General features: G+C 33.9%; 2 protein-coding genes across 2 annotated transcripts; both read left to right on the forward strand.

Annotated features, from left to right (window-relative positions):
- The first annotated feature begins 3564 nt into the window (after positions 1–3564).
- Positions 3565–4339, forward strand: LOC129232901 (zinc finger protein 468-like). The gene is made up of 2 exons (XM_054867003.1): positions 3565–4221; positions 4277–4339. The coding sequence occupies exons 1-2, from the start codon at positions 3565–3567 to the stop codon at positions 4337–4339; spliced, it is 720 nt and encodes a 239-aa protein (XP_054722978.1).
- A 9-nt stretch (positions 4340–4348) lies between these two features.
- Positions 4349–20980, forward strand: LOC129232902 (zinc finger protein 729-like). The gene is made up of 2 exons (XM_054867005.1): positions 4349–4726; positions 19257–20980. The coding sequence occupies exons 1-2, from the start codon at positions 4375–4377 to the stop codon at positions 20978–20980; spliced, it is 2076 nt and encodes a 691-aa protein (XP_054722980.1). The 5' UTR covers positions 4349–4374.
- The last annotated feature ends 2378 nt before the right edge of the window (positions 20981–23358 follow it).

Here is a 23358-nt window from a genome sequence, read left to right on the forward strand (position 1 = left end):
ATGTGTTGGTGTTGAGGGGGAAAAAATCGCAGATAATCCGCGGCTGCGTATAATTCGCACCTCATAAATTTTGCCTTTTTTAGCAGATAATCCACGGATTATACGCAGGAAAATACGGTATTAATTTCGCAAAAAATTTGAAGACAGTTTAAGCAAAAATTTTCATGTCTTTTGAGCGTAGAGTTCGTAACATGCTATACATCTTCCTATATTTTTAGAAATTCAAAACAAATCTAAACATTTTTCAATGCTATGACATAAATACACACAGGATTCCTATAAATTTACAAAAAGTTTAACTTTAATATTTGCAATGATCATGAGTAGGAGGCTAAAGCATCCTTATGAAGTGTAGAGTCCGTAACAGCTTAAATACTGTGATATGCCCCTTCAAGTATCTCACGATCTACCTCTTCGAACCCAGAAGATAGCTTTTTGCTCTTGTCAAAATAATCTCATTAAAATATCAGACCCCCTCCCCCCATCTATTTAATTTCTTTTATCTCATCAGTTATGTCAAATTATTTTGAATATTTTTTCGATCTTTTTGACATTTTTTTTTTCATTTCTCTAGTTTTGTGTTTTCTTCTTCAAAAATTTTGCAATGCTTATTTTATCCTTTTTATGACCCTGAACTGTTCGGCATGTTTCTTTACAGCTATCGGCGTTGTTGGCCAGCGCCCTCTCTCTGAGTTAACTTACCCCGCCATCTATTAGGAATTCATAGAACTAAACAATTATTTAAACAATTAATTTGCAAATACAAATATTTCAATCAATCAGATTTAAATAGCCTATAGCCTTCCTGAATAAATGGACTATTCAACACAAAACTAATTTTTCAATTAGATCCATTAGTTCCTGAGATTAGCGCATTCAAACAAACTCCTCAGCCTTATATTATTAGTATAGATAAACCCATGGAAAAAGTTTGCCACATACAAAATAGAAACCAAATCTTAACAGATTAAAAAAACTCAACAAGTCTGATACATATCTTTGCATCTGCGATCTGCCACTCACTAAAGCTTTAAACAGGATCGTTCTGTGCATGGTTATGAGCCCTCTGGAATTAAAGTGAAAGTTCCCAACAAAATATACAAATAAACAATGAAACTAAATCTAATGACTTGAGACCAATTAAAATATGAATTGGAGTATCTGTAATAGTTTATGCTTGATGTCAGCTCTCGCATCACTTACTGAAATAAGAAATTACTGAGAAAACACACTACCTAAGAAACTTGTGCATGTGTCGCAAAATTGAAAGTTGCTACCATCATAATTTTGTTATAATTTTCCACCACCAATATATCTATATATACCGTAAAATCCCGAAAGTAACCCCCTTATCGATTATAGCCCCCCTCCCTTTTTTGTGGAAAGTGAAATCATTTTAAAATCCTGAATATCCCCCCCCCCCCCATTTGAATCATCTTCATTTTCCACTCCTTCCAAAAAAAAAAAGATAACATTTTCTGCTCTACTTGAAAAGCATTTACAGAGGTTTAGTTCCACCCCCCCCCCCACCCCCATATGCAATATGCAGGTTTTCTTTTCTAAAAAAAAAGAAAGAAAAGAAAACAATGATTTGAACAAAAAAGAAAAAAAAAGGTCTTTACGGTTTATTCCTTCCAAAATGTCTAGACTCCTTGTGATGCAATGGAACTTAAAAATAACCTTTTTTTAAAGGAGAAATAAAGTAATTGAACGAGTTAACGATCATCAGAAATGTATATTTCACAAAATCAAATAAGAGATTTGTCTCTGTTTGCGTTTGCGAACATTGCAAAGCTCCAGTTTTCGAAACTATGATCTTCGTAACGAATTGGCGGCCGTGATTGCGAGTTTTGCTTTTATTCTGAAACAAGAACATTAAGATTTTGCTTCTTTTACTGTAACCTTATTACATTCAGTACATGATGAATTTTCAAGCGATAAATTATAGGGATTTCGCCAACTAAGGTACAAAATCCTTTCTTTCGAAAAAATGGCGCCCACATGCAATTTATTAATACTAGAAAATTATGACAGGTTTTTATTAATTAATTTCTCACTCTTCATTAATATTAACTCTTATTTACTTATTTCTTTTCTATACTCTAAAATTAATACTACTAAAAACAAATATTTTGGCTCATTTTTCAAAAAAATCTCGATTATAATCCCCCCCCCCCTTTTGAAATCAACAAGTTTTGTTTTGAAAATAGGGGGGGTTACTTTCGGGATTTTACGGTATGTTCTTTTTTTGAGTACGTCTTCCCTATTTCTGTTCTGTGATTAAATTTCTTGTTTTTCAATAGTAATATAATAGTTTTTAATCTTTTTCAGAAGTAATCTGATTTGTGTGACACCGGACTTTAACAAGTGTGATATGAATTTTTGTCAATACAATCCTTCTGAACGTACATCTAAAGAAGTCTGTCGAAGTAAAGATGCGAAGAATTGCAGCTTAAGTACAATTTTCTTAAATCTTTTGTTGCACTGTGATTTCTCAGCTGAACCAGTCAAGTAAAGAGAGCTCTGGCTGATATACTTTTTCGTAATGCCGCCCATAGTTATATTCAGTAGTACTGCATAAGCTCAAAGCTGAAATAGTGGCATGTTCTGCTGATTGTCATTGAAATATCATTCAAAAAAAAAAGCTTTTTTGCTGATTTTAATGAACTTTTAAATATATTAAATCTTATTACTACTTAATGCTTTTTACAAAAGTCAGTTTTTTCGCCTTTCTATACCTTTAAATTACATCCTCGTTATCGAATAGAGTTGACCAATAATATCTAAGTAATCGCAGGTATAGTCAAGTGAGCCAATAAAAGTTTAGAGTACTTATATTTCATACTGAAACTTAGTTACATACATCTTTTTAGCAAAAGGGGACATTGCTAGTGAGCAGAGCCATACGCTTTTCACTTGTTGCTGTTGCTTATTGAAAGGAGATCAAGAGACATAGCTTATAAGCTTTTTTAAAAAATATTTTTAAAGTTCAGAGCTATCATCCATACCAGGATTATATCTTTCTTCTATAGTGTGCAACATAATACTTACAGAATATTATCTCATACCATAGATTTCATAATCATTCATCATTCATCCTCCACACACAGAATGAAGTGGGTTTTAAGGAATTTGAAATAGACCCTCGATTACGTTGGAAAATATACCCAACCACTCATCTAAGAACAGTCTTCTTAATTTTTAAAAATGGTACCTTACCTTTCTACAATTGATTTTGAAGACTTGTTTAGGCTTTAAGGGTGTTTTTTCTGTAACTACAAATATAAGAAGTTAGATTTGAAACATACTGCACTTTGATAGTTTCTGATTAAAGACATTTTTCAAGTACTTTATCACTGATCACAAAAAGTAAGTCTGAAAATACATCTTTAGAAAAATCCATTCTAGCAAATTTTGTGGGTACTTTTACATTGTTCAGCAATGGCTCATCATTCAAAGATCCGTGTCGGTGAGAAACAACATTTATGTGAACCTGACGAAAAACACTTTTCTTGCCAAGATTGTTCCCAGACATTTTCTTGCGCTTCAGGGTTAGAGAATCATATGAGGGTTCATAGTGGTGAGAAGGTGGAAAAACCCTATAAGTGTGAATGTTGTCCAAAGACATTTACTGATTCTTCAAGTTTAAAGAAGCAAATGAGAGTCCTTAAAGAAGAGAAGGTGGAAAAACCTCATAAGTGTCGATGTTGTCCGAAGGCATATACTGATTCTTCAAGTTTAAAGAAACATATGCGAGTCCATACAGCTGGAAAGGTGGAAAAACCCCATAAGTGTGAATGTTGTCCAAAGGCATTTAGTGATTCTTCAAGTTTAAAGAAACATATGCGGGTCCATACTGGTGAACAGGTGGAAAAACCCTACCAGTGCGAATGTTGTTCTAGGAAATTTGTTCACCTTTCGATGCTCAAAATACATGGAAGATCCCATACCGGTGAAAAGCCCTATTCGTGTGAGCTTTGTTCGAAGGCATTCGCTCAATCTTATCATTTAAAGAGACACATGGGAGTCCACTCGGGTGAAAATGTGGAAAAGCCCTATAAGTGTGAATATTGTCCCAAGGCATTCACTGAAGTTTCAAATTTAAGGAGACATCTAGTAGTCCACACTGGGGAAAAGCCCTACTCGTGTGACTTATGTTCAAAGACATTTGCTGATTCTTCAAATTTAAGAAAACATATGAGAGTTCATACAGCTGAACAGGTAGAAAAGCCATTGAATTGTGAATGTTGTCCAAAGACATTTTCCCGTGTTTCAGAGCTCAAAATGCATGAAAGGATCCACAGTGGGGAAAAGCCGTATTCGTGTGAATACTGTATGAAGGCATTCACTCAATTTGTGCATTTGAAGAAACACATGAGGGTCCATACTGGTGAAAAGGTGGAAAAACGCCATAAGTGTGAACATTGTTCGAGGGCATTCGCTGAAGCTTCACATTTAAGGATACATATGAGAGTCCATACCGGTGAAAAACCCCATAAGTGTGAATATTGTTCGGAGGGATTCACTCATTCATCAGGTTTAAGGAAACATATAAGAGTACATACTGGTGAAAAGGTGGAAAAACCCTATAAGTGTGAATACTGTTTGAAGGCATTCGCTAAAGTTGCAGATTTAAGGAGACATATAAGAGTCCACACCGGTGAAAAGCCCTATTCTTGCGACCAATGTTCAAAGACATTCACTGTTTCTTCAAGTTTAAGGAAACATATGAGAGTCCATGTTGAAAAGCTCTACCCTTGTGACTACTGTTCAAAGGCGTATAGTACTGATGAAGCCTTGAAAAGACATTTGCGTGTCCACACTGGGGAAGAGCGATTTCCACACTGGGGAAGAAAAATTAATCTTCTGCTCAGTGGCGTACCTATAGGGTCTATCAACCATGATGAACAATAATGATGATCCTCCCTCCCCACACACACAGTCGGGGGGGGGGGGAATTAATCTTCTGCGCAGTGGCGTTCCTATAGGGTCTATCAACCTTGATGAACAATAATGATGATCCTCCCCCCCCACACACACAGTCGGGGGGGGGGGGATTAATCTTCTGCTCAGTGGTGTACCTACAGGGTCTATCAACCTTGATGAACAATAATGATGATCCTCTCTCCCCACACACACAGTCGGGAGGGGGGATTAATCTTCTGCTCAGTGGCGTACCTACAGGGTCTATCAACCTTGATGAACAATAATGATGATCCTCCCTCTCCCTGCATACACAGTCGGAGGGTGGGGGAATTAATCTTCTGTTCAGTGGTGTACCTATAGGGTCTATCAACCATGATAAACAATAATGATGATCCTCCCCCCCCCCACACACAGTCGGGGGGGGGACTAATCTTTTGCTCAGTGGCGTTCCTATAGGGTCTATCAACCTTGATGAACAATAATGATGATCCTCCCTCCCCCCCTTCCACACACAGTCGCGCAACTAGAGGGGAGCTTACAAGGCTCAGGCGCCCCAGAAAGCTGAGTAGCATATTTTTCAGTAGCGTTCCTTACTATTAAAAAAAAAAAGAATGCGCCATAGGAAAACATAGTAATTTTAATAAAAAAAAAGAATTTAAGGAAAAAAGCTGAATATCTTTTACAAAAACCTTAAAAGATTTTTTTTTCAATTGTTGTAGAATATTGATTAGTTAATAAAATCTTCAACAAGCTATGCTTCGGAAGCCCCCTAATCGGAAAGCCAAAGCCATTAAAGAATGTCTCAAATTGTGTTTCCAGGGCTTCAATTTTGCAAAATATTCGCCCCAAACCACATTTCAAAAGGGGAAAAATTTAAGATGTGCCCCCTCCCTCTAAAACTTTTTTTGGTTGTGCCAATGCCCTCACACCATTTATTAGACATTCAATAACACTTAATAGTTCTGAGACTCATAGTTTTCATTCTTAAACCACATACATGGTATATTTTTCAGTTCCGTTATTAGAATGCACAAAAGGGCATAAATTTTGAACTATTTGTTTAAAACACTAGAAGAATACGTACAATAAATAGCTGACCCGTTGAAAGCATTTCGGCTCTACGTGTCCAAGTCAACTGCTACCATTTGAACAATTGTAATAATTTCAGCTTTAGTTCAGGGTCCTCAAAATAAAACCAAATATTAATGTAAAGCAGAAACGGCACAACTTTCCTCGAGCCCTTATCTCTGTAGTGTCGAACTGAGCCGCTCTAAAGTCCCTATATAGGGACTCTAGCCCACTCCCCCTTGGATTCCTCAAGTTCGCTCCGAGAGAGAATGAAAAGCCAAGGGCTAAGATTCAAGTGAAACACCATTTGTGATCAAGCCAAAACAATCGCAAAGGACCAGATTTTCACTCGCGATCGGAAGTGGAATTCAACTGGCAGATTTTCAGAGAATTGCAAGTGAGAAGTTGTGATAAGAGATACTGGTCGATGACCAGTACTTGAAGCGATCAATTGATATCAACCAATGACCCAATGAGCATATTGTGTTGGAGAGAGGAGTGAAAAACGCGATGAAAAATGTTTTTGATGGTTAATTAAACTTTTCCCTCACTATAGCTATCTTCTAGGATTTTTTTATTTCTTTTATTTTTTAGCTCTACTAGTTGAATAAAAGTAATGTCAAATAAAATATTTTGCCGTTTAAAAATATTGCATTTTGTTCTTCATGCATGCTCTATTTGTTTGTAGTTGTTTATGAATGAAACGCATGAATATTAAAGAAAAATAAAAGTTTGTTAATAATATGATGGCAATGAAAGTCTGACCCGAGCCATAGATTTTACAGAAGTTTTCACACAACATCAGCTGAATTCTACTTAGAAAATTTTGCATTTAAGTTGCATTTTGTAATACCTGTTTGTTTTTAATATGTTTGTTCCCAAGTTGGTAAGTTATACATTTCCACTCAGGGCCCAGTACAGGCTGATTTTACTACCGTTTTTCGGTACCTTCACAAAAATCTTTTTTTGAAATAGGTACTTTCACAAAAATCAAGTAATAAAATCAGTAGCTTCACAAAAACATCGAGAATTTCAAAAAATTCGCATTTTAAAATAGAAAATTTGTTTCTCTTTAAAACAAAATTTTCTCATAAAATAAAATTCTAAACAGGTTTATATGAATAATCGCTTAAATAGCAACCTTTTTGAGGTATTTTAACTAATTTTTAGCTGTTTCTCATCGCCAAAGTGTATTTATGCAAGATCATGGCAATCTTTTTACCTGTTTTGGGGAACCCTTTTTCTCATAATTTCCTATATTGTACACAGTACATAGCCCATTAAGCTGAAATTACGATGGTATTTTTGGTACTTCTTAAGTTTTTAGCTCCCTCCTTCTCCTCAAAAAACGAAACCTGTTAAAAATAATACTAGATGACATTACACTTTTCGAACTAAAATTTCACTTGTTCTACTTCTCTTTTACAAAAATTAGGATGCCTCTAAAAGTTCACAAAAACAATGCTGATAAAAAAGAACTTTCACAAAAATAGAATGATGCAATACTTTCACAAAAATAGGTAGTGAGAAAAAAATCCTGGATTGGGCCCGACCACTACTAGTAAGTTAATACTACGTTTACTTACTAGGAAAAATGAGACATTTTGTTTTCAGTTTGGGTTATGTTCAGTTTTAAATGCAAATGTTAAAATATTTATAAGATCATCCTGTTTTGAAAGTGAAAAATAGGCATTCATATACATTTTGAAGAAATAAGCACATTTCTACTGTTATGTGAATTATAAATTAAAACCAAAGGACTTTTTTTAATATTTCAGTTGATCTAGATCATGAAAAAAAAAAAATTGTGTCACAAATTATGTAAAACTTTTTATATATGCATAAACATATGTAAAAAAAATTTGACACTGCAATATTTATAAAAGGACATCTAGGTGTGTTTGTTGTCCATATGCCTATCTGAGATTCAGAATCAGTTAATCTCATGCTTTCAACGATGGTTTTTCTTTATTTTTTAGCAGCTTCCACTCTATAAGACAAAATGTATTGGGACACTTTCAAAAATTCATATTTTTATGGATTTCTCGAGAAATAAGAGACCCACTGCTATGTAATTTTTGTCAAATAAAAGGTATACTTCAGCTGTCATTTTGCAATAAAAATTGAATCTACTTTTCATGTAGGGGACCAGCAATGAATTGAGAAAACAAAAAAAAAAGTTTTTTTTATCCTTTATTGTAAATAGCTGTGAATAAGCTATAAATTTCAGAAATAAGTTAACATACCATGTAGAATTTTAAAGTCAGACCAAACAACGTAAGTAGAAGCACAAATTTGTAAATTACAGCAGACACGTGTTTCGGCGTTACAGGGAACGCCTTTTTCAATGCAAAAAATAAGGAGCTTATGGATGAAAAGACATCATTATTTTTTGCATTGAAAAAGGCGTTCCCTGTAACGCCGAAACACGTGTCTGCTGTAATTTACAAATTTGTGCTTCTACTTACGTTGTTTGGTCTGACTTTACTATTCAGCACAAAGGTATTTATTTATCTTATGTAGAATTTGTTTTTATATTTTCGTGAAAGTATTTTTTATACCCACGAAGATATAAGCATATTTTTCAAAAATACAAATTTAATGTGAAGGTTTTCAGCTCATAGCACACAGAGTTTTCCGTCAAATATTACTAAACTTTCAACTAACTAAAAAAACTACTTCAACTACTAAACTAAAAACAAAAAACTATTTGACAGTATACAAGAAAAACATACAATAAAAAAATGTGAAGTTAAAAGATTTAAAATTTGTTGAAATGTGAAAGCAATTGAATTTCCATTGCGCATGCGCGATAGATAGCATCTTCTAACCTTCATAATCCAAAGCACAAGTAGATCCTGCAACTCACAATAAAATCCCAGCTTCATATTTTTAAAAGTTAAAAAGTTATCAGCAGTGTCATAAGCCAAATTTCAATGGACAGGCAACGAATCGTAAGGGGTATCAATCTCTAACTGGCAACCTTTTCCTGTTGTCGTGCAGAGCGATTCATGATGAAAATGGATTTTTTTGTGAACGATCCTTCACAGTTCATCGCCTATCCAAGAATTATTGAAATTCCGCTCATTAGATTGCTGAGAACTTTTTAAAATTTGAAAATATTTAGCTGAAATTTTATTATGAGTTGCAGGATCTATCTGGACTTTGGATTATGAAGGTTATAAATTGCTATCTTTCGTGCATGTGCAGTAAAAATTAAGTGCTTAAAACATTCATACTTCATTAAATTTTCAATATTTAAATTTCAAATATTATTATGTTTCTCTTGTACGCTGCTGTCAAATATTCTGAAAGTTTAGTAACGTTTGATGGAAAGCTTGTGTATCATGAGCCAAAAACCTGCAAATAAAATTTGTATTTTTGGAAGAAATGCTTATATCTCCGTGGGTATGGGTCATTCTTCAAAAACTTTTCTGTCACATGCCCTTTACTGTAAAAACTTGAAGAAAAAATTCATTTAACAATGCTTTCTAATTTCATCAAAAATATATCTATTTAAACTTGCCAAAAATTTTTTAATAATAAATTTTATTTTAATGTATTTTTGGTTCACAACATGTGAATTCTCACCTCCGTGCTTGTCATACACATGGTGTGACTTTTAATGTTGCTTAATAACTTGTTTAATTAAAAGTATATATTTTTTTATTACTAGTGGCACCCGCTCGGCTTTGCTCGTAGTAGAAAATCAGAAAGTCATTTGGTTCGCTTATATATTAACAAATAATGGATGATGACTTTCTCGCTAATTGACTATGATAAACGGCTCGCCCATGTTACGGTTCCACTTTATGATGATTTCATAATTTACTACTCCACGTTCTGATAATTTGCTCGGAAAAAGTTTCTTAAAATTGGTACAGGAAAAGAACAAAATCGAATTTTTGAAGAATCGCTTCAGGTGCACACCCCCATGCTACAAACTAACTTTGTGCCAAATTTCATGAAAATCGGCCAAACAGTCTAGACGCTATGCGCGTCACAGAGATCCCTGACAGACAGAGAGAGATCCGGACAGACTTTCAGCTTTATTATTATTAGTAAAGATATCTTTCGCAAGTGTCTCAAATACTAATTGTTTAATATGTTTACTTGTTTAATATTGTGTTTTAATAGACTAATAGGTCACATAACAAATTCTCACCTACGGTTACCAAAACACAAAATGCCATTTCTCAGTAACATTTGGCAGTAATTGACGTCACATTTTTTTTCCATTAAAAAAGAGATCCCCCTTGTTTATTTTAGGCCATGAAGAAGTTGTAAGAGTTTTGTGAAAAAAACAAGGAGATAGATTTTGTTTTGAAAAACTAAGTGTGGTTATTAGGGATAAGTGTGGTAAGGGGGTGGATTGCTTTAAGAGGGCCAATGATCTTCATTGGGGACTTATAAACTAGTGATGTTCCGGGTATCCGTATCCACGGATATCTGAGGAAAAATAAAGATCCGTATCCGTTAATTTTTTGACGGATCTTAAACGGATCTTTTCTGTTCTGAAATTCTTAAATAATTGAATAAAAGACTCTTAACTTCCGTTTAAATTAGGTTTTATTCCCTATTTAAATTATAAGGTATCATTTCAGAAGCCAACAACCCTCTGAGACATGTTTTTATTTTTTATCTTTAGTTTAATATTAGTTTTTGTTATTGCTTTGGGGATTCTGTTCTTCTTCATTTTGATTTTTCCCGGCATCCTTCAAAAAAGGTGAGACAAAATTCTCTATTTATTGTTTGTAAAAGTGCTCCCGCCTTTGTTATTCCGTCGGTCAGAGTAATTTGGGTGGAATGGGTCAGCGCTGCATTTTTGCTGAAATAAAATGCGAAAAATTATTTCTAGCCTATCCAGTAGCAGCTTTACACTCTTGTATCCTGCATCTACATCTACCGAGCAAGCTAGAAATAATTTTCACATTCTGCTTAAGCATTAATGCAGCGCTGACCCGTTCCTCCCAACTCTCCCTCAGTTTCAACGGAGATTTCTTTAAAGAGTAAATCATAGTCTTTATTATATTTTCACCGTACATGACATTTTTTGAAGAAACAGTGTTATTATCATGACAGGAATACCTTCCGTAGTAAATTTTACACTTGGATAGTTGAACTGGGGAAAAAAATTGAGATCCGTATCCCTATCCGCGGATCTTGACACTAATGATCCAGATCCGCGGATCTACTTTTTTAACGATCTGGCACATCACTATTGTAAACTGACTAGAACCAGCCTAGATGTGTCCAAAGCCTGTTGCTGGTCGTCACATTTGTATTTTTATTTGTATTGTGAATTCTCACCTCCGTGAACCTGAATTTCAGGGATGTAAATTAATGTCAAATGAGAAATGAACATGTTTTCATACATTTAACATGTACAGATTGTAGCAACGAAGAAAAAAAATATTTCCCTGGAAAACGTAATCATTAGCCTATAATTATAGAAAATTCCTGGTAAATTCCATAAAAATGCGACATCGACATCATTTTTTAAATTTAAACTAAATCAACTGTTTTTGTTCTAGTTGACAGAAAATAAGTCCAATTTTAAGAAAATAACAAAATATGATAAAATAATTGTATAAATAATTATTTAGAACTAATTATTTCAAGACTTACTTAGAAACTGAAAATCTGTTATTTTAACCTCTATTTTCATGTACCTTGATGCACATAAATACAATACAGGTTTTTTTTAACAAGCATATTTATTTGCAAGATTGGTTCATTTTATTCTTATAAATGCCTAAATTTTAACAGAAAACCATTTAATTAATATGCTATCCCACTCAAACTTGGTATCTGTCTTCATGTCATGTCTGTCACAGTAAATGTAGATTTTTTTTTTCGCTTTAAACAGAACCTACTGGATAAAAATAAATAACACTTTATTTTCTCTTTCTAAATGCCAAAAGAAACAATTCATAAAAAGATTGAAAAATAAATTTGAGATTGGAGTGAAATATAGAACATTAAACTTTATTATGTCTGTCACGCCAGTAATGTCTGTCACATTTGTCATGTCTGTCACACCAGTAATGTCTGTTACAATAAGTTTTTCAAGCAACTTTGCCTTAATGCTTTGCTTTTAAAGTTACTTTTATTATTATTTAGCTTTGTATTGGTTGTAGCTGTATTTTTTACTAGTAAACTGAATAAAAAAGCTTTTGAGAATACATGGGCTAGACAGCAGATCCTATGTGTGACTACAGCCAAGGAACAGTACCTTAACTGGGCCATTTTGACCAAGTTTGTTTTTACTGCTTGTACACCTGCTTTACTAATAAGAAGGTAGATGATGTTGCACCATTAATGAATGGTTGCATTTTTAATCTATGTGAGTTAAACTTTGCTTTAGCAGTTATATGGCCAAAGTTGAATTAGTTTTCAAACTTCGACAAAATATGATTTTTACGTATGGAAATAATTTTGATTACTTACGTTGACTGAGCAGCATTTTGAATTGAATTTTTGTTACACTTCTTCGCTATTTACTAGTGCATTAATTGTGCACATTCATCTTCACTTAACTTTACTAATTCAGTTTCACTTATTTATTTATGTAGTTAAAAAATTGGCAAATGCACTCCAATTTTGGGATGCAATTCTAATTTTGGGTATGGTTATACATACTTCAGAGTCTAAAAAGTCTACTCTCTTTAATTTCAATGCTTGTGGTGGTCACAAAAACTCTCTTGGAAAAAGCAACATATCACAACATGCAATATAGCAAATGTACTATACGATGATATTTTTCGTGGAACAATAATCATAATTTGAGCAGAACCGGTAAATAAAATGAATGCTTAGTACCAACTAAAATAAATGACGTGTTTAAATGAAAACCTGAAGATCATGTTATCTGGTATGAGAGGCAACAAATATTGGCAATTGTTACTACTCCCACACTAGTCAATTCCAAGTTATTGTTTTTTTTCCAAGTTTTAATTTTTTTTTCATTTATTTTGCCTCTTATATGACATAATACATCGCTATTTGAACATATATAACCCCTAGGCTGTAGTAAAAAATAAAGAGAGTGATATTTAAAGAATAAATAGTTAAGTTTATATAAAAATGCACACATGTCTGTTACAAAACCTTGTCGTGACTCATGCTCATAAATATTTAATATTATTTTACTGATTACAAATTTCTTAATATTTTTCTTTCTGCTTCATACATCCAAGTCTAACCCTGATTCCCAAAAAAATTTAGACTTGACAAGCATACCAATTAAGAACAAATGGTAATAACATATGGTCACTCAAAATCTATGTCATAATTTTGTCATCTCTGTCACAGCAGGTTTTAACCCAATAAATTTCAAATACTTTTTATTAGGTCAAAATTTTAGTTTATTACAACTGAGATCAATATTCACATCACCCCATTCGGGCAAGTTTTTCTTAATCAATTAATATTTACTACTTGAAAATCAACAAACAAGTTGTCTCATGTCATGTCTGTCACAAATGGAATTTACCTCCTCACCTCGCTGACAGACCTTATCAATGTCATTACTTCTGAGGCGAAAATGAATAATGGATTGAAAATGCATCAATATTAGGCATTCTATGAAAATTATAAATTCCCAGTATATTCTCAAATTTACTAAATACTATTTTTAATACACATTTGAACTAAAAGGCTAACTAAAAATTAAGCCTTACTTTAATTAAGAGAGCTTAATATTAGATTCCCACTAATCATTAAAATAGCTCATTGCTTGCACAATTAACAAAATTACTACTTTGATATTGAATTGTCCTCGATTTTTAAGCATTAAAAGTTTTTTCTTCTCTTTTTTTTCCCATGAACAAGGCATTTTTTATTTTTTATTATTTATGAGTAAAATAATAGGAACTTAGCTGGGCCATTGTTTATGATTACTTCTATGTAAGAATGAAAAAAAAAAGAAAGCAAAAGGTTTCAAAATTGAAAAATATTTGTGGTCAAAAGTTACATTTTGTGGAGAATGACCCGTATAAGACATACTTATGTGAAAGTCTCACGTATCAGGAGTATCCTTGTATCAAATGCAAAGATAAAAAAAAAATTGCTTACTACTGTTTAATTAAAATGTTAAGGTATATGGCAAAATGTTAATAAAATGTAAGCGTCTTTTTGTCATGCACATGACGGTAGATTGCCCCAAAATTTGGTTAGAACCTGCGCATAGTCGCACCTCAAAGGAAAGGTGAAGCAGTTTCAGGTCGATAGTCTACCTGTATCCAGAAGCATACCTTGGGGGTCTGGTGCTTCTGGCAAACTTAAGAAATTGCGCCCCCCCCCCCTTCCACAGCATCCTGTTGATCGAAAGTCATCGGAGGTCACTGAGACCTTCACAATTTTTGGGGGGAGGGGGGGGGGAGATTTGGCTAATTGATATTTATAAAAGCATTTTTCTACTCATATGATCATTTTTTTTTTTTTTCAAAATTTAATTTTTTTAAACCCCCGGCACGCAAAGGCAGGGAGTTATAAGTTTGACGTGTCTGTGTATCTGTCTGTGGCACTCTTAACGCCTAAACAGATGGACGGATTTTGAAAGAAAAAAATTCTTTGAAAGGAGAGTTGATCGAGTATTCTTAGCTGGGGGGGGGGGGTTGCGTCTTTAGATGACATTAACTGATAAAGATATTAATAAAAAACATCTAAAAGGTTTTTCGTGATTTTTGCAGCGAAAACATGTATAAAAAATTTAAAATTTAATACCAAAATAAAGAGATTTTTTTTTCCCCGCCTCTGATAAAATGTGTTTGAAATTTCCATGTTACATAGAATTGGAATTATAACATTTTTATAAAGCAGATTTTAGTAATGGCTAAGCCTTTATTCATGAGATTGATCACCGAATTCATTGTTGGCCGACAAGGAAATTAAACGCAATGATTTAAAATTTTTATCTGATGCCAGTTTTTATTTGTTAGCAAGTAAAATAATTGAAACTGATTTTTAATAGCATAACGATTTTAAAAGAATTTACAATTTTCCTTCTTCAGTCTACAGTTGCGACTCAGTCGGTTTTTTTTAATTTTATATAGCTTGTTAATCAGTCAAATGCCGCCCCCCTGGCTGCTGCGCCCCTGGTGAGAGCCACTCTTGCCAACCCCTTGTTACACTACTGCCTCTACCTAATGGCTAGATTGGTACCTGCTAAGTCAAACAACATGCCATCGCTTTATTGACCACCGAGATCCATAAATCTAACAACCTCTTTCTGATTTTTTCCAATGGAGGCAACTCTCTTGAGCAGTGGATAGCTGCAGCAGGGTTGCGGAGTCAAAGGGAAAACGACCAATTCTGAGAGTTTTTGTGCCTCCGACTCCTTTACCCCAAAATCAGTCCGACCCCGACTCCACAAGTACTGACTTTTCACTCCAGAGTCCCCCGTACCTACCACTATTTGTGGTGTAACCAGTTGGATGGGACAAGTACTGACTGAGTTACGGATTTTGAGCAAAAATGACAGACTCCGACTCATGGATTTTTAAACCTTTGACACCGACTCATTCACCCCAAAATCAATTCAACTCCCACTCCCCATTACATTACTAGTGCTCCAATCATTAACAATGTGTACTCTAGGGTGGTTCAAAAAAATTTTTCAGCTACAGTCCAGGACATCCCGTATTTTTTTAGACTTACTAATAGCATTATGGTGTAAAAGTTTTAGCTTCCTGCTCAAATTTTAAGACAGTGCTCAATGACCCCTCAATTTAACATTAGCCGTAGCATAGAAAATGTCAAAAATTTAGGAATATTGAATTTCCCCAGCTGTTTTTTTTTTTTTTTTTTTTTGTAAATTTATTTTATTGCAATGTATGTGCATATTATTAGTATATATTGCAAATATGTAGCATTGTTTTTTCAGTTCAATGTATTTTTTAACCTCCCTCCCCATACGTTAGAAGTTTGGGGGAGGGGGTTGAGCACCCTCTTTCAGTTGAAATAGGAAGCTAAAACTCTTCCAATATATTGCTATCCACAAGTCTAAAAATATTGAGGGGTGTCCTGTTATATAGTTTAACTTTTTTTACATGTATTTGTGAACCACCCTAGTTAAACTATTTCCTGCGTATTATCCGCGGGCGACCTATAATCCGCAGGTCCTAAGATCGGCCTGAAGAAAAAAAAGCTTCGTATAATCCGCGGCGGCGTATAATCCGCGGATAATACAATGTAAAAAAATAAAGTTTTAATTTAACATACTATTTGAGCAACTAAACTAAAAACGTGAAAAAGTAATTACTTTGAAGGCATAATCAAAATTAATCTGAAAGATAATCTAAAATATAGAGATTTCTTTTTTGAAATCTTGATTATAGTTCGCTAATTGCTTGAAAAACAAAGAATCAAGTCAAAGGAGCAAACGGTCTAATCTTGTGCTACCTATTTCACTGTAATGTTGCTTATTTTACATGACCTGAATCGCAAGAGGAACATTCCAGCAACGTAAAATAACCAACATACAGGCAGGCAGCGATGAAGAACATGCATGCTTCGTAAAATAAACAACATTCAGTCGGCGTACGATCTCGATCGGTGAATCCTACTGTAAAAATATTGAGGTTCAATGCGTGGTGTTAAGCGAAAAAAAAAAAAATCACAGATAATCCGCGGCTGCAAATAATCCGCACCTCATAACCTTTGCCTTTTTTAGCAGATAATCCGCGGATTATACGCAGAAAAATACGGTATTTACTTATATTCACTAAAAAATAAACATACAATTTTCCTCAACTTACAGTAAGTACAGTGGAAAAAAATATGCATGCGTTTTATAAGATAAGAATTCTAAAAAAGTCTTCTTTTCAGTCCTTGATGAGTTTTATTAAAATATTTAAAATACAAGAAGCATATGGTTTCCTTTTTTTCTTCGTGCATTTTATTTCAGGTGTTATTTTTCCAAAAAAAAAAAAGGGGGGGGGGAATAATTTAATGTTCTACGCTATTTCTATTCTTTCTCAGTTTATGTAATTCCATATTATTATCTTTTTTTTTCCTTAGAAAAAAGAAAGATGTTATTTATTTTGATTGTTAAAAAATGTCTGAGAAATACACCCATATGGATATGGGACTTTATATTGTAGCAAGATTTTATTAAGCTCTGATGTGTAATTATTTTTTACTGATTTCTGAATTACTCAAACTTAGTTTTTATGAATTTTTAACCATATATAGAAAAAGAATTATCTAATTTAACATATAACTTGGGCATTTTAACCTGTTAATATCAAATACTGTTTTTCAATAAATTTAAATTTCAAAAATTCTATTTAAATCAAAAAAATCTGATGGGTCTCAATGTTCAAGGGATCATCAAACCACCGTAGTGTACTCTGGGAAAATGTGGCAGAAACTAGAACATTGCACCGGTGTCATCGGAGGAACACATGTAAAACATCTATAGAAATCTATAGTTTCTTTCGTAAATTTGATTTATTTAAAAAAAAAGCAGCAAAGTTCGTAAGATTGCTTTCTTTTAGTTTGATTCAATATGAAGCACCCTTTACATATATGTTTTCATTCCTATTGTTAAATTGATTGAGTCATATAATTTTTAAACACCCCCTAAAGCTTTTCCCTCCTCCCTTCTAAATACAGGGTGGTTATAAAATAATGAGGTGCCCTTCTCAATTAATAATATTACCATGTAATGATAATTTCAATTCTCTAGTAATATAAGGAAACACCTCATCCATATTTGTAATGCCTTTCAATTGTTAACTTTTTTTATTTATTTCACTTTAACACAAACTGCCGAATGTCAACACCTCATTGTTGAAATGTAAAACATGCACAAGATCGTGTTCGATATAGGTTTATAATTAAAACTTTAGTGACGACTTCTTGAGGTTATGTGTGATGTTAATAAAGCTTGAATGATGTTTATAACATGATGGAGTCAAATTTATATACCAAATTAGGCAGTACTTTTATACCTTCCCGACTCCCTCAATAAGGTGAGGTGTTCAGAGCCCTGAAGTATTGGACGAAACACTGCCAAATTTCATGGGCGTACAGACCATGGGATTTCGATTTCTACAACAGGTGGGAGAAATTAGTGGAAGTGTGGAAAATATTGTGCATTGTATGCAGTACCTGGAACGTACCTCGATGTTTGTCATATTGACCTCAATTGTTAGTAAACATCATATTTTGTGAATAAAATTGATGAATATTTTGCCATTTAGCATTTAATCCTTCAATATTCATAGTAATACACCTTTTTAACACTCTGAAATCTCACGTTATTTTATAACCACCCTGTACTTTATTTGACTACAGGACGTCAACACTCTTTATCTATTATGGTTCCATGCAGTCTAATTCTTTTCATTATTTTCAGCTGGATTATGTGCCAACAGATATTAACAAGTGCGATATCAAGTTTTTGCTTTAAAATTACAACATTTCCTTCTATACGAGTTTACAAAGAGAAAGATTTCAAGAAATGTGGCTGAAAATCAATTTTTCTAAATTTCTAAACTTAGAATAAAGTGCTGTGTTTCCTCAACTGGGCAATCCAAGAACAGCAGAGCACTTTGAAGAATATGCAGAAGTATGTGTTGCTATAAGAGCCTAGACTTTTTTTTTCATGTAGCCAATAATTATGCAAAATAATGGGTGCATTCAAATCCGACATACATGTAGTGGTCATTTTTGCTGATACTTATCTAAATTTCATTTTATAAAATTTTGCTGTTTGTCACCTATGTACAAAAGAACTGCACCAAAATTCATTAACAGTCACGGTTGCAAAAGTTAAAATTAATGACTTTCCCGTGTCCTTTGAATTATTCTTCGTTTTTTGAGCAAAGCGATACTCTAATAAACAGGTATTTAAAATACTCCGGTTTGAAATTGAAAGTGCGGTTTTGTTATTCTTGTTATCGAAAATACGTACATTGGAAAATCTTTCTGTCTAAAGTGACTGCTAAAAACAAGTACTAGTGCAAAGGTTTTTCTGAAACTAATTTTGAAGTTTGTTTGCTGATAAACCGTTACTCTCCAAAACCTCGCTAGTCAAAAATCTACGTAGTATAATTTTGTGTCCAAACTAGTGTGAGAAGTTATACTTGAAAAGCATTTGATTTAATTTTTGATTAAAAGCATATTTAAGTATTTGATCACCGATTGAAAATTAGATGTAATGGCGCATTATCCACAGGTCACTGTTGGTGAGAAACCGCATTCATGTGAATATTGTTCAAAGGCATTTTCTTGCGATTCGGACCTTCAGAGACATAAAAGAGTCCATACTGGCGAAAAGCCATATTCATGCGAACATTGTACTAAGGCATTCACTCAATCTGCAGATTTAATGAAGCATATGAATATCCAAACTGGTGAAAAGCCCTATTCATGTGACTATTGTTCTAAGGCATTTTCTTGCGATTCGGACCTTCAGAGACATAAAAGAGTCCATACTGGCGAAAAGCCATATTCATGCGAACATTGTTCTAAGGCATTCACTCAATCTGCAAATTTAATGCAGCATATGAATATCCACACTGGTGAAAAGCCCTATTCGTGTGACTATTGTTCAAAGGCATTTTCTCATGTTTCGAACCTTCAGAGACATAAAAGAGTCCATACTGGCGAAAAGCCATATTCATGCGAACATTGTACAAAGGCATTCACTCAATCTGCAAGTTTAATGCAGCATATGAATATCCACACTGGTGAAAAGCCCTATTCGTGTGACTATTGTTCAAAGGCATTTTCTTGCGTTTCGGACCTTCAGAGACATAAAAGAGTCCATACTGGCGAAAAGCCATATTCATGCGAACATTGTACAAAGGCATTCACTCAATCTGCAAGTTTAATGAAGCATATGAATATCCACACTGGTGAAAAGCCCTATTCGTGTGACTATTGTCCAAAGGCATTTTCTTGCGTTTCGGACCTTCAGAGACATAAAAGAGTCCATACTGGCGAAAAGCCATATTCATGCGAACATTGTTCTAAGGCATTCACTCAATCTGCAAATTTAATGAAGCATATGAATATCCACACCGGTGAAAAGCCCTATTCGTGTGGCTATTGTTCAAAGTCATTTTCTCATGTTTCGAACCTTCAGAGACATGAAAGAGTTCATACTGGCGAAAAGCCATATTCGTGCGAACAATGTGCTAAGGCATTCACTCAATTCTCAAGTTTAGAGACACATAGGAGAGTGCACACTGGTGAAAAGCCCTATTCGTGCGAACATTGTTCAAAGACATTTGCTACGAGTTCACGTCGTAACGTGCATAAAAGAATTCATTCAGGGGACAAGCCCTATTCATGTGACTATTGTTCAAAGACATTCATTCAATCTTCAGGCTTAACAAAACATATGCGAGTCCATTCTGGCGAAAAGCCTTATATTTGTGAGCATTGTTCAAGAGCATTTTCTGCTGTTTCGGACCTTAAGAGACATGACAGAATCCATACTGGCGAAAAGCCATATTCATGCGAACAGTGTGGTAAGGCATTCGCTCATGCCTCAAGTTTAGCGAAACATTTGAGATTCCACTCTGGTGAAAAGCCCTATTCGTGCAAATATTGTTCAAAGACATTTGCCACTGGTTCAGATCTTAAGATACATGAAAGAGTTCATACAGGTGACAAGCCATATTCGTGTGACTATTGTTCAAAGACATTCACTCAATCTTCAGATTTGACGAAACATATGCGATTCCATTCTGGAGAAAAACCTTACACTTGTGAGTATTGTTCCAAGACATTTCAAGATAGTTCAAACTTTAAGACACATTTGAGAGTACACACTGGTGAAAAGCCCTATTCGTGTGAATATTGTTCAAAGACATTCACTCAACGTTCAAGTTTAACGAGACATATGAGAACCCATACTGGTGAAAAACCGTATTCTTGCAAATACTGTTTGAATTCTTTTTCTCAGGCTTCAAACTTAAAGCAGCACATGAGAGTTCACACTGACGAGCAGTCATATTTGTGTGAATGATGTTTAAAAGTGCTTTCTGATAACTCGAGTAATCAATTCGTCGAAGGCTTTAAGCTAAGGCCCCTATAGTGGAGGAGCCGACGCATCCGCCATTTTGGAGCAAACTTGATCCAGTGCTTCGTAGCGATAGCATTGCTGCTGATGTTTACATTTCTTTAGCATGTGTTAAATTGAGGCAAATGGGTGGTTGTTTGGCTGTAAATTGTGCAAACAGCTCCAAAAAGGGATTTCAGCTCTTCAGATTTCCAGCAGATTCAGAAAGAAAAAAAGAAATGGATAATTAATCGCCCGCAAAGTGACTAGCAGCTTGGAAACGACGCCAACTATTTCCAAAATGTCGCCAATGTTCACCCCCGCTTCCCTGTTTGGCGAATGATTGCCAATAAAGGTAGCTTTCCTTGTTATACGCTTGCTCCAATATGGCGAATGCGTCGGCCTCACCAGTTATAGGGGCTCTAGCTTTAGCCATTCCCTTTGTAACCCCAAAACCTCATATGAGGCAGTGAGAAGCAAAGAGATGTAAGTGGCAAAATTAAAAATTTGGGGAAAACCAGTACAAATGGTAAGTGAACCTCTCCTCTGTCTTAAGGTAAGAGATAGAGTTCCCCTGGTAGGTACTGGTATACAGCACATTTTAGAGAAAAAATTCAAATGAAATCCTTCCTAGGACCTTATCTTTAAACGCGTTCTGCCCAAGAAAATGTCTACTGACATCTCTTCGCTTCTCACTGCCTCTTATGCAATGAGTTTTGAGCTTCAATGCAGACCGTTTGCTTTTTTTTCATTACCATGTTTTAAATTTGAAAGAAATTTAAAAATATCTAATTGCTGAGTAATTAATAAAAGTCGAAGAAATATCAAGTACTTGTATTGTTATTCTATTTAAAGTTTTATAACAGTAACAAATACAATGGATGCCGGTTAAATGAATCAGTGGTTTATTGAATCATTTGGCAAAAACAGAATAAAATCTAGCTCTATTGAACCTGCTGCTTTATTGGATTAGCAGCTTTATTGAATCAGTCGCTCTATGGAATCAAAACTGCTTAAAACAAACGTGATTCATATAAGCGGCAGCCACTGTGCCCATTTTTAAATCTAGTTTTATATATATATATATATATATATATATATATATATATATATAAATCCTTTTCAGTTGAACAACACAAAAATGGTGACTATAAATTAGAGAAAAAAATTTGCTTTTTCTAATTTATTGAAAGCTACAGTTGACAAGCAAACATTTCTCAAATATTTTTAATGCAATTTTGCAGATTAAAATTTAAAAAATGATTATCAAAAATACATGCTCTCTGTCAACAAATATCTAAAAACTATTTACTGAAAGCAAAATTTTAGTGGACAAAACAATTCTAAAATACTACCCAGTTTATTACCCCACTAGACAATAATACTACCCAGTTTATTACCCCACTAGACAATATTGTGGGGTAAAAACAAGAACTACATAACTACAGTTTTAATTCTGCTTCGAGGACAATTCAGCAAATCAATGCTTTTTACGAAATTTTGGAGAATTTGAAGATTTTAAATTATGTTAAACTACCTTATTAAATATATCTTAATTAGAAGTATTTACATCTTTCGAACACAAATTTCCTACAAAAGTAAAACACTATATTTTGCCAAATGTGTAATAACCTTGTTGAAGTACTAAGTACTCAAACAGGAATAAAGTAACTACAAATTTATGCATTTATTAGTTTATAAACATTTTTTAAAATCCTGTCAGGTTATGCTGGATGGCATAAAAAAAAATCTGAAATTGTTACATGCATGAACATTAACAAGTTATAGATATATTTTTTCAAGTTTTACTGTAATGTCACTACAGGAATAGTTTGCTAGAATTTAAATTTTAAACTGGATATTTGTTTACTACGCAAAAGATCAAAATGTCCCATACCTAATGATTATTTAATGCGATTAGAAACAGAGTTGTACTTTACTTTTTGTCGAGTACATTAGTTTTAAAATGATATAAAATCAGCAACTTTTATGGTTTTTTTTTTTTTTTTTTTTGCTCCCAAGTATTGAAGTCTAATTCTACGGGATGATCCAATCTTATAATAACAGTTCGTTTCATTCTACAAATATTTTTTTTAGCCCAATAATGAATAACATAAAACTACAAATTGAAAATCATTTATTACAGTTATTAAAACATTTTCTGTTCTTCCCTCACTTCAATAATGTTGGCATCATTATCTAAAAACTCATCAAAGTCAACATTTCTTTGGAATTGCTGTTGTACGACTGCATTAGATTGAACTGCTGCAACAGTTTACCGAAAATTCTGGTTTTACCCCTCTTTAGAGGTAACCTTCCTCTTCTTTGGCCTCTGAAAGAGAAAA

Source organism: Uloborus diversus, unplaced genomic scaffold, assembly GCF_026930045.1.
Source record: "Uloborus diversus isolate 005 unplaced genomic scaffold, Udiv.v.3.1 scaffold_14, whole genome shotgun sequence".
Classification (NCBI taxonomy): Eukaryota; Metazoa; Arthropoda; class Arachnida; order Araneae; family Uloboridae; genus Uloborus; species Uloborus diversus.